We start from the raw sequence: 16249 nt of genomic DNA on the forward strand, positions 1-16249 counted from the left end.
CATTTCAAACCATAGAGGGATCCCATTCTCGCCCCACGTCCTTGCGATTTTCTTCTCTTAAGACACCTCCATCCAGCCTTTCTATTCTCGCACTCCTTCTCTTTCTCCGACTCGGTTTTACTTCATCTAATAACTCACTTTTCCCCCCTAAACCCACGTCACGCAAGTGGTCGTGTTATCTTCGACGATGGCAGCTGCGGAGGGGCAAGAGCCAAAAAAAGCGGGAGCTATCGAATCGGCGGCGGAGGACCAGTCACCGGGAGAATTGATTAATGCATCCGGACATCGTCAGGAACTCGACCGGAACTTCAGTTTGCTAAGTATTTGTGCCGTGGCTGTTACGACCGGAAATACATGGATCGCACAAGGAGGCAGTGTTGTATGTTATACATCGTCGCCACTCTAAAGAGGAAAGCAAGGACATCTCAACTGATGATCGAGTTAGGTCACTGCTCTGAGCAATGGGGGACCATCGGGTGTTATTTATGAATTGTACGATAAGCCTCGCTATTGCTACTATCGATCGTTTTAACACTAACGGGAATATCAGCATTGCCGTGTCGGTCTGCTACTGGTTAGTGGCAGCCTCAATCGCGGAGCTAGCATCGGGAATGCCTTCGGCCAGTGGTGGTACGTTTAACAATGATCTTATGTCGCTCGATTCAATGTGGTTTCGCTAATATCAAGTCAGTGTACCACTGGGCCTCCATCACAGCGGGGAAGTATGGCCGAGCATGCGGTTTTTTCGCGGGCTTCTGGAACTGTCTGGCCTGGATCCTCGGTGCTGCTTCTATGTCTGCTATTTTGGGACAGCAGACTGTCTCCATGTATGCCCTGATGCATCCCGGATTCGTGCCCCAGTCGTGGCACATATTTGTCAGCTTTATCATCTGTACATGGCTTTGCTGCGCCATCGTCCTTTTCATGAACCGGTTTCTCCCGCATATCGGCAACCTTGGAATGTTCTTCATCCTTGCGGGTGTGTTCATTACAATCATTGTCTGTGCCGTCATGCCCCATGTGAACGGTACTGGCTACGCATCAAATTCGGATGTGTGGCGTACTTGGCAAAACGGTACTGGATATTCTAGCGAGGGATTTGTCTTCGTTGCCGGTATGCTCAATGGTGCTTACAGCGTGGGCACGCCTGACTGTTCGACCCATCTTGCAGAGGAGATCCCCAGGTATGTACCACCATAAAACCCATATTTGCGCCGGAGTCTCTAATCAAATGGCAGACCGAGTCGGAACATCCCCAAGGCCGTCCTCGCCCAGATGACGGTCGGTTTTATTACCGGCGTCCTCTACATGGTTGCAGTGTTCTACTCGATTACCGATCTAGATGCAGTTATCTCAAGCGTCTATGGCTTTCCTCTAGCCGAAATCTATCATCAGGCGACGGGGTCTAGGGGAGGAGCCCTTGGTTTACTCATTGTGGCTTTTCTCCCAACCGTTGTTACATGCGCCGGCTGTTATATCACTGCTGGCCGTACTCTGTGGACCATCTCCCGCGATAGAGCGACTCCGTTCTCCGGCTGGCTTGCGCGCATCAACACCCGTATGCACAACCCTTTCAATGCTACTCTTGTTTGTGGTGTGATCGTCACAATCCTCGCCTGTATCTATGTCGGCTCCACCACCGCCTTCAACGCTTTCGTCGGCTGCTTCGTGCAATTGTCCAGTCTTTCCTACTGCGCCGCCATTCTTCCACACCTTTTAACTCGTCGTTCTACATTCACCCCGGGCCATTTCTGGATGGGGCGCATTGGCTATGTTATTAACGCCTTGTCCTGCATCTATATTCTCGCTTTTGTCGTGATCTTCTGCTTCCCGTATGCTTTGCCCACCGACGCGGCTTCGATGAATTACGCTAGTCTGCTGACCGGAGGATTGACAATATTTGTGACCATCTGGTGGCTCTTCCGGATGAGATCCTATGAAGGACCGAAATTCGTCCCTTTGACAGACAAGGTGTTGATGGATGACGCTAAATAAGAACTTCCAGAAGGGTGAAGTTCGATAGAGATATCGAACATACTAGATATCTTGATAGATAGCTCACACTCGCTACAGTATGTTTACACTTACGACATGTATATTTTCTTGAAGTTTAATTCGGACAAAAATAAGGCTGTTAGCCTAGGCCCTAGTTCCATGAATAACATATAATAATTCTAGTTTACTTCATGCTTAGATGAATTGAGTAATAACTGGTACTGCAAACCAGGATGTTTATTACCTATCAAAATTAAGATTCCTACAGTATTCACTGTACTAGTATTCATCGGTGCAGAATGGAAATTACTGTATTTAACTATACTTACTTGTTCTGGCAATACTCAACCTCAACCTAGATCATGTGATCACGCGTTTCCTCGTGGCGCGTCTGACGGGTAAAGACACTCGTTCTGAAAGGAACGAAATGTTACCAAAGAGAAGTCTAAAGGCCACACGACATGGTCTTTAAACCGTTCAAACCTCCTTTGATAAGGAAAAACACGCAGGCTTCGAATACAAAACCAGACCTCCCCATCGATACTCTTGACAACCATGGCCCGCCAGCTAAGAGGCCGCGTCTGCACCAAGAATGTACCGTGGATAGTGCAGGTCCATCGATGAGAACTGAGAGGAAGCCTTTGGTCCAAGTGAGCAATACATGTGAATCAGGAGACGACAATGTCAAGGACGAGTCTGCAGGAGAGCGGTATTTTAATGTTTTATGGTATGACCTTGTCACTACCGTATTCTTAAAGGATGAGAGAGAAGGACAGGGACCAAAAGACAAGAAAGCTGACAGTTTTCAGGCGGAAACCTACCACTAAGAAGAATAAGACCTGGGATGGTGATGGTATACTCTCAGTGCGGAATGGCTATGCTCATTTGCGAGACGTCTCGGGCAAGGACATGGGCCGGGCTATACAAGCCTCTTATCTTGAACCTGGAACTATGCTCTCGATCGGAGGCAAGGAAGTTGAGATCGACTCCGAAATGTCGAAGAACGAGTATCTGTCCGGGAAGCAGTTTCTTGAAGCAAAGCCTAGCCCAACTCCGCCGGTAGCGCCACCGAAGAAAGGTTTTGTGTCTGTGTCGGGAAACAAGCCTAGCACGTCGGCTGCCAAGGAGAACCCAGGGGAGAAAGGTCAAATGCAGATTATTCCGAATCCTGCATCGAGGAAACAGAGCTCTATATCTAGCGCATACAAAAGACCCCTGTTAGAAAATACTATTATCCCACAGAAATCTGAGGAGGAGCCCGTTCCTCGTCATGACCCCAAGCAGCCCGGTGCACTGGTGATGAAACGGCCAGCATCCGCTCCTAAGGGGAAAAGAATTGTCGACGTTGTGGTTGATCCTATTCTTGCCAAACACTTGCGGCCGCATCAGCGTGAGGGAGTTAAGTTCCTTTATGAATGTGTCATGGGGATGCGATCGTTCAATGGCCAAGGTGCTATTTTAGCGGACGATATGGGCCTGGGTAAAACCTTGCAGACAATCACGCTATTATGGACCTTGCTTAAACAGAATCCGATCTATGAGAATCCCCCTGAAGTTAAGAAAGCACTTATCGTGTGCCCTGTGACTTTGATCAATAACTGGAGGAAGGAATTCCGGAAATGGCTTGGGAATGAACGAATTGGCGTATTTGTCTTTGATGACAAGCGAAAACGACTGACTGATTTTACCAGGGGTAGAGCATACAATATCATGATTGTTGGTTATGAAAAATTAAGAACCGTGCAAGAAGGACTTGCACAAGGAGCTGGGGTCGACATCATAATTGCGGATGAGGGCCACAGACTCAAAACACTTCAAAATAAGAGTGGACAGGCGATACAGTCGCTGAATGCCACTAAAAGAGTGATTCTCTCGGGTACTCCGATCCAGAATGACCTGAAGGAATTCTTCGCGGCGGTGGATCTCGTGAACCCGGGAGTTCTGGGAAATTTCAAGGCATTTGTACGCGAATTCGAGGTTCCTATTGTGAAGAGCAGACAGCCAGAGGCAACAAGGAAAGATATCGAGAAGGGAGAAGCCAGAAATGAAGAGCTCCGTGAACTTACCTCTCAGTTCATGCTACGGAGAACCGCGGACATTCTTGCAAACTACCTTCCACCAAAGTCAGAATACATACTCTTTTGCGACCCAACGCCCACCCAAGCGAACATTTACCAAAACGTGCTCGCGTCACCTGTATTTCAATGTGCCGTTGGCAACTCAGAGAATGCTCTACAGCTCATCACTATTCTGAAGAAGCTCTGCAACAGCCCTTCACTGCTTTCCCCAAGAAATGTAGACGAAAAACCCAGCGAAACAATCGCAGCTCTACTATCCTCTCTACCTCCGAACCTCCTACGACACTTTTCTCCATCCTCCAGCGCTAAAATCCGAGTCCTAGACCAACTACTACACATCCTGCATACCTCAACTTCAGAGAAAGTCGTTCTCGTTTCAAACTACACATCCACGCTCAATCTGTTAGCTACGCTCCTAACCTCATTATCACTTCCATTTCTACGACTAGATGGCTCGACTCCAGCGCAAAAAAGACAATCCCTAGTCGAAGACTTCAACCGCTTCCCAACAAACCGCTGCTTCGCATTCCTCCTATCTGCTAAGGCAGGAGGCACGGGGCTGAATCTAATAGGCGCCAGCCGCCTCATCTTATTCGACGTGGACTGGAACCCAGCCACCGACATCCAAGCCATGGCCAGAATCCACCGCGACGGGCAAAAACGACACTGTCGAATATACCGCATCCTACTGAAGGGCAGCTTGGAAGAGAAGATCTGGCAACGCCAAGTGACCAAGCTCGGACTCGCAGATAGCGTCATGGAACACAAGGATAACGCTGCCCAGTTCTCTCGAGATGAACTAAAAGACCTCTTCCGTCTCGACCAGGATAGCAAATGTCAAACGCACGAGCTTCTAGGCTGTGATTGTGGGGGCAGGGGACAAAATGTGTCAACCTCGGACTCTCACGCTGGCTCCCCGGCAGACGGACAAGGCAATGTATTGGATTCAGATGATTCAGAGGAAGTGGAAGAGGACTTCCCGGACGTTCTGACCCTCATTAAAGCTTCCAAGCTGGACATGAAGAAGCAAGAGCGCATGATTGAGGCGACTCGCGGGGCACGCCGTGGGGGTAGAACGACCAAAAGCACTGATGGCACCAAATCTGACAAGCAAAAGGATAAGATGCAGCAGTCGCTGTCTCAATACTCCCATATCGATCCCTGTCACCTAACAACCACAACTGATGATACGCAAGATATCCAACAAGTTATTGATGACGACGTGCTTCTCTCTATGTTAAAAGAAGAGGATAATAGGATAAGTTTCGTTTTCAAGAAATCTAGCGTGGCGTTGGCAAAGGACACGGATTCGTCGATGCCGGTTGTTTTATCGGACTAAGGATAGAGTATCCTCGTCTTGATGGACTGTAGATGCTATTGCCGGTATTTAGGATTATCATATAGACATAATGTATTTCTTCAATAACATGCAGTACCTGACATAACCGTTTCTCAGTCTGCGTTTCATCACAGGGCTATGGAACGAAATAATTCGCTTATGAAAGGTGCTATGACACTGTTTAAAGTTTTACTGATGATGATATGATGATGATGATGCTATACTTGGAACAATATGTAACATAATAGGATAGAGATCAATCATTTCTTGTCTCATAGGCACATACATACATGCAAATGACATCTATTGTCGTAACTCACATAAACAAAAATAGAGCAACATTTGGAAAGCAAAGCGACAAAACTGAAGGGGGTATGGGTATGCAAGATCACTATCTATCAATTGAAACGCAACTGGTTCGAGGCAAAATGCCAGGGTAAATGATGGAAGGAAAATAAACAAAGGAGTGTTGAGAATTCGAACATCTGTAAGGTAAAATTGCGACACGTATGACGCATGTGAGTGACTGAAGATATCTAGTATCTGAGTTTTCCAACGAGGCCAAATGTATATGCTGCCTCGGCTTCGCTCTTCATTTGGATCATGTATATCTTAGACGAGCCACCGGTAACACCGCCTTTCTTCGGCATGGCGCCACCTTCAGTCTCTTCCCAAACTGACACGGCAATGCCTGTCCTTGCGACTCGTTCGAAGGAACTTTCAGGAAGGCAAACATCAAGAAGAACCTCACCACGTGTCTTGCCGCGGATGAGAATACGCTTTTCAGAATCTATAGTGCGCCGGGGAGAGGTAGCTCCAGAAGCTGGTGGACTTCCTTCAACACTTTCTGCTCCAGTATTGGTATCGTTGGATCCACCGACAGCTGTTTCTGACCGTCGAGGCTCCGCGGTCGCCGGCATAATCGTTAGCCTAGCAGCACCCATATCACGCCATTTGGACTGAGTCTCGCGCATGTAAAGCCTAATTTTTGCGTTCGAAAGGCCAATACCGTCGACATTCTTAATAGCGGCTGCTATTCGGCCAATTCCCGAAGTGGATGTGTGGTTTGTTCCCGAACCAGCAGAGCTTGAGTATAAGCTATCTTCTTTTTGATCACTCCGAGAAGTAACCGAGGATCGAGCAATGCTAAACATCTTACCCCCTGCACCAAATCGTTTCAAAGCTGAGAATGCACTACTCATAGTCCCAACGCTACTCTCGGAATTGTCGGCAAGTGAGCGAGGGGAGCTTGACGCACGGTAGCTCTTCCTGCGACGTGGCCAACCGAATAACCCCCCACTCTTAGGAGGGCGCTCTAGAGGAGTGGGCTGTTGCGCGAAAGGGCCTCGGGCGTTTTGCAAAGCTATGTAGGTAGGGTTGGTGGTGCGCGCCTGGTTTATGAGGCCGTACAAGATCTCGCATTCATCTGCATTCCGGGAACGGAACATAATATTGTTGCTCCATGATACTTTCGACCGTTCAGTAGGAGGAGAGCGGATACTGATGTCAATCGCTGTACCACGTCGGATGGGTACAAGGGGTGTTAGTTCGAGAGCAATCAGTGGTCGTTCCCGTTTGGACGGTGTGTGATCGTCGTCCGAGGCAGAGGCCGATTTCACGTCATATGCTTCGACTAGTCCAGGACTAACATGAATATTACATTCATCAGGCAGGAGGCTCTCCCAGGAACCTTTATCGGACCATGCAAAGACGGAAGCAACGGCGGTGGACGACTTGTTGGGCTGTGAAGGGACGGACCTATATCCACCTTGAGAGACAGAATTTGAAGGAGACAGAGAACTAGTTGCGGACGTAATCACGGAGGCCGGCACAGTCAGTTTTGAAACGTGGTGCTCTTGGAGAGGCGGTAGTTCGTCCTCCGAATCATCATCTGAACTGTCCGATCCCGAGTAATCCGATTCGGAGTACAAGTCGTAGCGTCGCACAGTTGACGTTTCGGAGTCTGAGTAAGTTTCGTCGGATGCCGTGGAAGGCTCGTATTCATGCTTCAATGGAGAAGAACCACGACGTCTAGACAGGGGTCCGCTTGGACTAAGGATTGGGGCATTTGAAAGACTCGATCCTGTCGAACTTGGGGAACGAGAGTGTGGCGGGGGTGGAGGGGGTTCTTCACCATTTGTTGGCTCGGAAGTGTCGGAGTTGGAACGAGAGTGACCTTTCTTCCGTGTAGGAGTCTGGGGTATACTGTATGAATCTAGCACGTACTCGTCGTCTGACGTAGATTCCAAAGACTCAGAGATGTACGTCTGACTGCTGCCTTTTCTGAGCTTTGGAATAATAGGTAAGTCCATAGAAGGGACAGATGATACTCGAGGGGAAATCGCTTCGGGTTCATCCTTTGTAGGAGTCTTCGGGGGATGTTGTTCTTTATGGACTTTCTTTTCGTCATGATCTGGACGATGAGTTGTAGGCTCCGCCTTAGGGCCACCGGCATTGTGATCTTTGGGCAGACTAGGAACCGGGGGGTTATCCTCGTCATGCCGTACAACCCTCTTTGCTTTTGATCGTTTGAGGCTAGTGGGGGATCTCTCGTCGCCAGTTGCAGTTTTTCGTGGGTCTCTAGAATGTAGTATTGACTGCTGTGTTCGTGGCGATGGCTTGGTTGGCGAATCTGATTCCCCGGCAGCATAGTCTGATTCGCGGGTAATTGCAGTTTGTAAGGAAGTGCGTGAGTCGGTCGCTAAAGAAGACCCGACAGTGCTCGGACCAGATGAATTCTCCCTGGGCGAGCAGCGCCGCAGTGTACCAGAGACGGCCCTCTCGCCGATAGGAATATCGACAGTGATAGAGCTCGTTGGAAGCTCCTTGGTTTCAGTGCAGGAGGAAGCTACTTGTGCTCGCTGCCGCTGCTTCGCTCGTTCAACGAAGCTCTGGCTTCGGCAAATTACTGGTGGCACCGGGTTCAGACCAAGCATTTGAACCCACTCAAACCCAACATCTTCCTCGTCGATCCGGAGAACAAGAATTTCTTGCCAAGCATTTGGTTGCCCCGGAGGACTGCGCAACATGACTACGATTTCTCCTTTCATGTCGCCATTGCGAGCAGAGACAAACGCAAGGTCCATTGGAGGGAAAAGAAGCCAACGATCCGCATGATCGATCTCGCAAATAAGGAGATCCCCTCCAGCACCGTTATCGGGTGTATTGTCTCTCAGGAGGAGCTCTGCGCGGCAGTCTATAACCTGCCCGGTCGAATGATACAGAGAAAGGTTGAAGAAATCTCGAGCTCGGACCCTCCGAGCTCTATTCACAGTCACACCGGCAAGCGGTCCTAGAGTCGCAGGATCGCGAGCTCGAGTCGGGTCGATGCTTGCAGCAGATTCGTCTTCAAGTCTCGCCCGCTCTTCACGCGCACGACGGCGAGCTTCGTTTACCAGGCCCTGGTACGCCACTGATACGTCCTCGGCCTTCTCAGACGGCTGAAGCATATTGATCCCTTTGAAAGTCTTTGCAAGATATTTGAGACGCACCAAAGGCCGTTTCAACAAATATGCGACATCAACCTTTTCGCCATCACTATCAATGACATCCCCATTTTCGTCCCTTGCCATACCTTCGTCCAAGCTCTTGGTATCGGCATTGTTCGCCGCCTCACTTTCGTCAAGGGGGGCTAGGTTTACAATAACATCCTTGAACCCCAACCTCCAGGACTTGAGGTAGTCACGGTACACTTTCTGTGCTCCCTGTGCCCATGTAAGCAGGGAATCTGCATTGTCCTGGGGAATTCGCTTATGCAGCGTCTTCAAGCGCTCGACCGCAACACCCATGTCCACTATTGGCTTACTAAAATTTAATTCGTCTTTCGGGTCCATTGATGGCCGAAAGAGACCAGCAGCAATTGCAGAATCGGATTTTGAAAGGACGCAGGTAAGCAAGACAGGAATGACCCCACCAACTAATGTTTTCAGCTCACGCATATATTTGACTTCATCGGCTGATAGTTCCTTGAGAAGCTCAGGCACGGTGGCATTGGTGATGCGACTTTTGTTGGTGCGGATGCTACGGGCAGACCTGATACTCCTGCTCCTGCTGTTTGGCGCAGAGAGAACAGACATGAGGTCATCATGTGTGGTAAGCCGTCTTTTCAATTGGCTCGACACTACCGGAAGAGAATCGGGATCAAACTGGTCCCTTTCTTCCTGTTCTTCCTTTTCTCCCACTGGAGTTGAGCCACGCGCCTCTGACGGGACATCAGGAGCAGGTTCTTGGGGTCGGGCATCATCACCTGTCTTGATTGACTCAACGGACGCGATAGTGGACAGTCGGTGGTCTCCTGTGCTGGGAAATGGTCGTTCTCGGTGGAGCGGGACCGGCGCATTGCTACCAGACACCTCAGAGACCTCAGAGACTGTCTGTGTTTCAGTCAAAGTGATGTCTTGCACCTCGCTAGACGTCTCTTTTTCGGGGGAGCTACTTCCCTTATTACTGGAAGAAGACCGGCTGTTTCTGTGTCCAGTAGATCGCTTCTCACTCAAGGTCGAGCTTGTCTCCAATTGTGGTTCTTGTGAAGTCATTATCTCATCCGTCATCGACTTTACTCGCTCCTCCCTACTTGGCACTCGTCGCTTACTTGTGCTCTTCCGTCGAGAATCACTCTCCGCTCCCGAGTCAGTGGTATGAGAGCGACCTTCCTCTCGTTTTGTCGACAGCTTAGCCCTATTGCTCTTGGTATTCAGAGGTGCGGGGACTTCCACGTCCGGATCAACATCGTCAAAAAAAGGATCTGATGTTCCAGAAAGCCATGCCTCAATTTTTGAACCCCTGTGAGGTCCAGGTTTGGGGGCTTCTGGTTTTACAAATATCTTTCTTGATTCCCCGAACATGTGCTCAAAGATACCACCCTTTGGTATCTTTGGAGGGGGTGCGCGACTTTTCTGATTTGGAGTTGTGCCTCGGGCGCGGCGTCTTGATAACTCTGAGAAATCAGCTTCACTTGCCGTCCACTCAAAGTCGTCGTCATTGACGCTGCCTTTCTTCGAAGCATCGTCTGCCAATTCCGGTCTAGCAGCTGCATGTGGTTTGCCCGCACTAGTGGGCCGTGAGGTAGACTTAGTCGACCCATTATGCGATGCAGTTTCTTCTTCGATTTTGCTTCCTAGTAGGGAATCGCCCTCCCGATATACCCTAGACTTCCTCCGTTCTCTGCTCCTCGAGTCTGCACCAGCTTTTTCTCTCTCCACGCTCCGGGCGGATGGGGAAGACCGTGGCTTATCCTCCTTCCTTGACTCATTTCTCCCCGCCCGAGGACTCCGGATCGGGTCATTGGTCGTGTACTGTGAAATACGTTTTGGCGGCGGTAACTTGGATGCAGGAGCTTGTGTGGGGGTGCGATTCAACTTCCAGTGTTCGTCGCTGATAACTCGTTTCCGGGGGGTGCTTTTACTTCGCTTTCTTGTTGTGGGCCCCCTCGTAGGCTTGGATTTCGAATCGACAGTCGAATTCTCCTCATCTTCCTCGTAATAAACAACTTCATCCGCTGTGATTACACCTCCTCCTTGCTGCTGCCACTTGCGGACCTTCTCCCGCACCGAATTTGTGTCATATATCCCCAGCGGCTGACCGATATCCAGCGGTTTTGGCTTTGTTGGGGTGGATTTAGTATTTCCCCCAAGATTGGAGGGGCGATGCGGCGTTGCGGGAGACGGCATCGATGTCTGCGACCGAGACGATCATTAGCACGATTAATAGGAACAAGCGAACTGTCATATAACATAAAAGAAGACAGGTGATTGTGAGGCTGCCGTCCGTATACTGGTGGGTGGGTTATTTTGTTGATAGCATGTGTTGTACCCGACGACGTCACTCGGTGATTGTTTGTTTATTGGCGGCAATTTAGAACCCTTGCAGGGGGAGCTGTGTACTTACAGCAACGTAGTCCCAGTTGATCTTCCAGAGAACACAGATACGGGAAGAAGTCGATCCCAGCTTCAAGGAAGGAAAGAAAAAGAAAGAAAAGGAAAACAGAGAAAAGAGAATTGAAACAGGCGGTGGGCGGGTGAAGCGCAGATGGGGAAGTGCAAGTGACTTAAGTTCCTGCTGATGATGGAATTGCGGGTCAGCTGCCTAATGCTCTTTCTTGCTCTGTTTTTGTCATTTTAAGCTTGACAAAGATATAATGGGAAAAGCAAAAGGGTTTAGTGAGGGTGTATAGAGATTACTATCTTATGATGGCCACAGCAACTGTAATCATAAACAATCATATAGATTACCACTACTATAAGCAATGTCTTAAGTTGGGTAGGAAGATCCCAGTATTGTCAAATCTAGACGAGATGATTCGATCAGTGGAGGTCCTGTACGTATGAATGTACATACATACATAAATACCCTCTTCTAGTATGTACGGAGTACCAAATGTATTGTAACCGTACACTGACGGAGTTTTAGTTCAGTTTTTGCTAGCGCTGAGCTACGGGCTGCCCGGGAAACCAGATGATCAACACCAAGAGATCTAGCACCAAGGCAGGAAATGGCACATGATTGGATCTAACCGCTTCTAGTTATATTATTTGGCTCAGCGCCCCGTTCCTTTTCTTATTAGACGCCTACGGTCTAGACCGTTTTAAACCCAGTTATCCATGGATGGATCCCTTGTCCTTGTCTTTGTACAGGTGGTGAAATGCTTCAACCCTATATTTGATTAAAGATGACACCAGGGACATTCATCTCTTGCACCACACAAACCCAGCCAAGTAAAACAAGTAATACGTATCACTGCAGCCTCCTTGGCCCACAGTGTCCTAGCGCACCATATCACAGTAGTTCAATTCATTGTTACGTCAGGTCCATTTCATCCGGATAGGCCAGTTGAATGAGATCAGTTCATGGTCAGTGCAGTGGTACCCTAACACTCGAGTCTGGACACGTCGGGATGCGGGGATGGCTCGTTAGTGGTAGATTACTCCGTACACAGCCCAGCAATCCTCTCAAGGCACTGGTCCTTATCACCATGATCGAACAGTATTGTCCCCAGCGATCCACACGTTACGCGTCCAACATACTACCTATTCCGTAGCCACTTTATACATCTAGTAGTTCGGGTACTAGGTACGGGTTGTGATTTGCTAAAATTCTGCCAGATGCTCAACGATTGTTCGCTTATGGATTTGTGCAATCTCTCTAAGCTGTACAATTATATATCTAGCATACAAAACCCACTTCGCTTTTTAGAGATGTTCCCCTCCTCGGCATTCACTGTGTCTTGCGGTCGGCAGATGTCGCTGCCAAGCGGTCAAATGCGTTTTGGACGGCCCTCACGCTCTGCACAAAGTAATCTAAAATTCGAAGTAAGTCATTGCCCAGGGTATACAGCGGGGTGAACCTACAGAGTGGGACTACGATCCAGATAAAGTTCATGAAGAAATAGTACACCCAGAAGTAGAAAGGCTCCGGTCGGCAGTACGGGCGTTCGTGAACATAATGATCATACAAGCTGGTCGCATAGTACAACGAATCGCCGTAAAGATGGCTTAGGCAGACGGTCAGTTGCAGCGGATGGCGGAGAGAACTCCGAATGAAAATTGAAAATGCGACCAGAAGACATAAAGGTCCCCAAACGAGCTGTCCAATAACTAAGTCAATCACCTTACAGATATAGGTACAGGGTATGAAACTTGACGGAGGCGTACCACGGTGATAGTCTCCATGCACAGGACCATAGTGTCCGCTGTCATGTATCTCGAATCGGATAAAGCGTACTCTTTCCACAATTGCCCAAAGAAGTCTTGAGCAGAAGCCATGCGATTGTGATTTAACATAAAATATCCTTCAAACATGCAATGCATGGTTCCCGCTGTATGTTCACACTATATTAGCGTGACTCGCATTTGAGGGTCTTAACATGATGAGAAGAATCCTACATAGGAAAAACCACAAAATGGCAACTCGATCCGCTTTGCTCAACTTCGGACGAAGCACGGTTACCAGGATGAATATTGTGCTCAGTAAAGCCGTGGTGCCAATGCTGGCAGTCAGGAGGAGCTTGAGGAGTGAGAATTCATTGGGAGCGTACCCGGTGATTGGGGCATCAGTGGGATAATAAGGATGCAATGAGTTTTCCGGAAGCATCGTGAGCTAGAGACTAAATTTCAGTCAATAACTTTTAGTGATATAGCTATACTTAAAAGATGTCGTGTGTTTTACGAACCTGTGCAGGTGTAGACAGTTCACGGAAGGTGAGGCGGCTCAAAACAATATTTATTTGCCAAGACAATTTAAATGGATTTGAATCTAATCAGCGATAAATAAATAGCCATTAGGGCTGGGGGTTCTCTTATGTCCGCCCACCTTTTTCCCCTAATGTATTTCTTAGTGTAATTCCTCACGGTATATTTAGCTACTTGGTAAATTGACCCTGATGTTATATCAACTATACAGTACCTATGCTAGTCCTATACCAAGGATGGCCTCCCAAAGGGGTTATATGTCATGCCACTAACCGTGTCTGGCTAGACATCTGCCTCAGGCGGCGACAGCTCCGTTCGATCTCCGCAACTCCCTCCGTGTGTTATCGTCAACGTCCGATGGTCGGGTCCAAGGTCCCCATCCTCCTCAATGCAACCACACCCGTGATTACAATCATTCGGAACGTCTGATGGAGTCTGGAAGCTCCTTCTTTTATGCGCGTTCCTACAATGGCACCAGGTCCTTTTAGAAGAAAACCCTTAGGGGTCGATGTACCCCGCACGCCTGCTTCGGAGTCGCCGCCTCCCATTGCCGCCTTATTCGTGATCCGCTTCGATATCAAGGCTGGGTAAGTTCGTTATGATCATTCCAGAAACGCCGTACTGATTGCGGAGAACTATATAGTTATGTGGTATCCTGGAAGCGTACGGTCCCTGGAGGTGAGTGGTACATACATTTCGCGATCACGCTGTTCTCTCTGCTTGAACTTGGCTAACTCACTTGAATGACTAGCTGAGGTTGAAGGAATCGTCGAATACAAATCACTGCCCTCTGGCCTACACAATGTTTCAGAAGACCTAGTGTACGTTTGAGCACGCCGCTCGCGATCATGATGAAGTTAATAGTCGTTCTAGGTATTTCGTGCATGAGCAATATGCTGGCATCAGCGCTTTCATCAACCAGCCCGCAGAAGAAGCTGTGCGAAATGCGAAGATGTTTTCTGTCGGCGTCCTAGTACCTCTGAGCTCTGGAAGGCTAGGGAAAAGCTGGCGGCATGCCCCGAAGCTCAGGGAATTGGCACAGTAAGTGGACCCCTTCTATATTACCTGCAGCGTTTTACGTCTGTTCTGACCTTGCTTGATTTGCAGAATTTACGCCCTAGACATGTCTCACACAGAACCGCTATTGAAGTACTGGGAAACTTATGAGATCCGCGACAGCGACTTGTCGGGCGTGCCTCCGGATTCTCCTCTGGAGTCTCCTCTCAGCCTCCGCTTGAGGGCGCATGGAGAGCGACCGGATCACTCACTTAGAAACCGCACATTCAGCGACGCTATTGTGCTGGAAACGCCCAGGCCGGCCCTGACGCCTTTCCATCCAGCTTCATCTCTTCCTGAATTCCTTGATTGTTTTGGGCCCCTCATATACCCATTGTATAGAGCAACACTACTCCGCAAGAAAATACTTTTCATGGCCGAAGCACCCGTTCATATGCCTTGTAACTATGGTAAGCCCTCCATCACTATCTTTTCACGTCCTGCTGACATATGGTAGTATACGATTTGTCTCTGTTAGCTTCCTTACCTAATTCACTTGTTCCTTTGCTCCCGCCGACCGGTATACCTAGTCTGCGGCCCCGGCCACTATTCAATATTGGCATTCATGATATCCCGTATCTTTCTTCTTTTGCAGGTGTCTCAGCCAACGCCCAGCCAGATGCTTCTTGGATTGCCTGTAGCACAGATAGCGTGCTAACCATGAAGTCCGAGCTCTTTGATGTCCTTGTCACGTTGCCTGCCCCTTACTCTAAGGATGCAGCCGAGAAAGTGTTCCCAAAGATATCCATATTGCCGATACCCACCGCGAAACACAACACACCTCAAGCGGTACAGTTAAAGGCAACCCAGCGGGATGCACGCCGTTATGCTACGCTTCGCAAAGGCTTGCGTCAAGTTGCCTTGAGCGAAGATGGCCGATCTGGCGAGGAGGATGATTCTGATGCTGCATCGACATATTCCTCCAGTCCCATCGTTGAACCCATCTCCTGGACCCGGCTTGCATACACCTCGTTTATCTGGTGGGCATCGGCTGGTGAAAAGCGTGATGGGTTATCGGAAGAGGAGGAGGAAGAGCATCAGATCCAACAAGATACACAGCTTTTAGCGAGTGTGGAACATCCCACTAGCCCGCCTTCTGGATCTGTCAGTCGTAGGAGCTTACAACCATCAGATACCTCTCAAGAGCCTCCTGAGATTGCCATTGTGGCATACTTCCGTCGCATGACTACACAGATCTTCGTCACCCTATCCGATGCCATCGCTCGACATGACAGTCAGAATGCGACCGACGAAGAAGTAGAGCCTAATGATGATGATCATATCCCTTACGAAGACGATACGGGTGATGACATCGAACCCCATGTCACCATAGGCCGCCAACCCACCCAAGAAGATGATGATAGGTCCCCGTTACTTCAAGAGGAGGTTTGCAGCTCGCCACGTAACAATGAAGAATCAATCAAGATCACTACAGAAGACATGGCTGAAATGGGCCTTGACGTCTGGAGTGCAGCAGATCGTATCTTTGTCGAGGAGCTGGTCCGCTGTTGGTGGGATCGCAAAGCATACGTGGACAGTGCTCGTATACGATGCTGTGGGATTTCCATTCTTTAGATCACCATATGGGTAGTTCG

General features: G+C 49.0%; 5 protein-coding genes across 5 annotated transcripts; 3 read left to right on the forward strand and 2 right to left on the reverse strand.

Annotated features, from left to right (window-relative positions):
• Positions 1-187: 187 nt before the first annotated feature.
• On the forward strand, positions 188-1995 carry F9C07_1229 (putative choline transport protein; the record flags this gene model as incomplete). The annotated part of the gene is made up of 5 exons (XM_041288338.1): positions 188-379; positions 446-492; positions 551-630; positions 692-1184; positions 1239-1995. 5 exons carry the CDS (start codon positions 188-190, stop codon positions 1993-1995), a joined length of 1569 nt encoding a protein of 522 aa, XP_041140745.1.
• A 243-nt stretch (positions 1996-2238) lies between these two features.
• F9C07_1079136 (SNF2 family N-terminal domain-containing protein) lies at positions 2239-5680 on the forward strand. Its single transcript, XM_041288337.2, has 2 exons — positions 2239-2722; positions 2805-5680. The coding sequence occupies exons 1-2, from the start codon at positions 2457-2459 to the stop codon at positions 5410-5412; spliced, it is 2874 nt and encodes a 957-aa protein (XP_041140744.1). The 5' UTR covers positions 2239-2456; the 3' UTR covers positions 5413-5680.
• Positions 2257-13884, reverse strand: F9C07_2279511 (uncharacterized protein). Its single transcript, XM_071510373.1, has 6 exons — positions 13293-13884; positions 13062-13225; positions 12759-12993; positions 11299-12707; positions 2805-11087; positions 2257-2722 (listed from the first exon to the last, which is right to left on the reverse strand). The coding sequence occupies exon 5, from the start codon at positions 11079-11081 to the stop codon at positions 5949-5951; it is 5133 nt and encodes a 1710-aa protein (XP_071365801.1). The 5' UTR covers positions 11082-11087; positions 11299-12707; positions 12759-12993; positions 13062-13225; positions 13293-13884; the 3' UTR covers positions 2257-2722; positions 2805-5948.
• F9C07_2228040 (Emopamil-binding protein) lies at positions 12625-13500 on the reverse strand (the record flags this gene model as incomplete). Its single annotated transcript, XM_041288327.1, has 4 exons — positions 12625-12707; positions 12759-12993; positions 13062-13225; positions 13293-13500. 4 exons carry the CDS (start codon positions 13498-13500, stop codon positions 12625-12627), a joined length of 690 nt encoding a protein of 229 aa, XP_041140742.1.
• A 182-nt stretch (positions 13885-14066) lies between the features above and the next one.
• F9C07_2228041 (uncharacterized protein) lies at positions 14067-16229 on the forward strand (the record flags this gene model as incomplete). Its single annotated transcript, XM_041288336.1, has 6 exons — positions 14067-14185; positions 14242-14276; positions 14350-14419; positions 14472-14639; positions 14706-15064; positions 15112-16229. 6 exons carry the CDS (start codon positions 14067-14069, stop codon positions 16227-16229), a joined length of 1869 nt encoding a protein of 622 aa, XP_041140741.1.
• Positions 16230-16249: the final 20 nt, after the last annotated feature.

Source organism: Aspergillus flavus, chromosome 1, assembly GCF_009017415.1.
Source record: "Aspergillus flavus chromosome 1, complete sequence".
Lineage (NCBI taxonomy): Eukaryota > Fungi > Ascomycota > Eurotiomycetes > Eurotiales > Aspergillaceae > Aspergillus > Aspergillus flavus.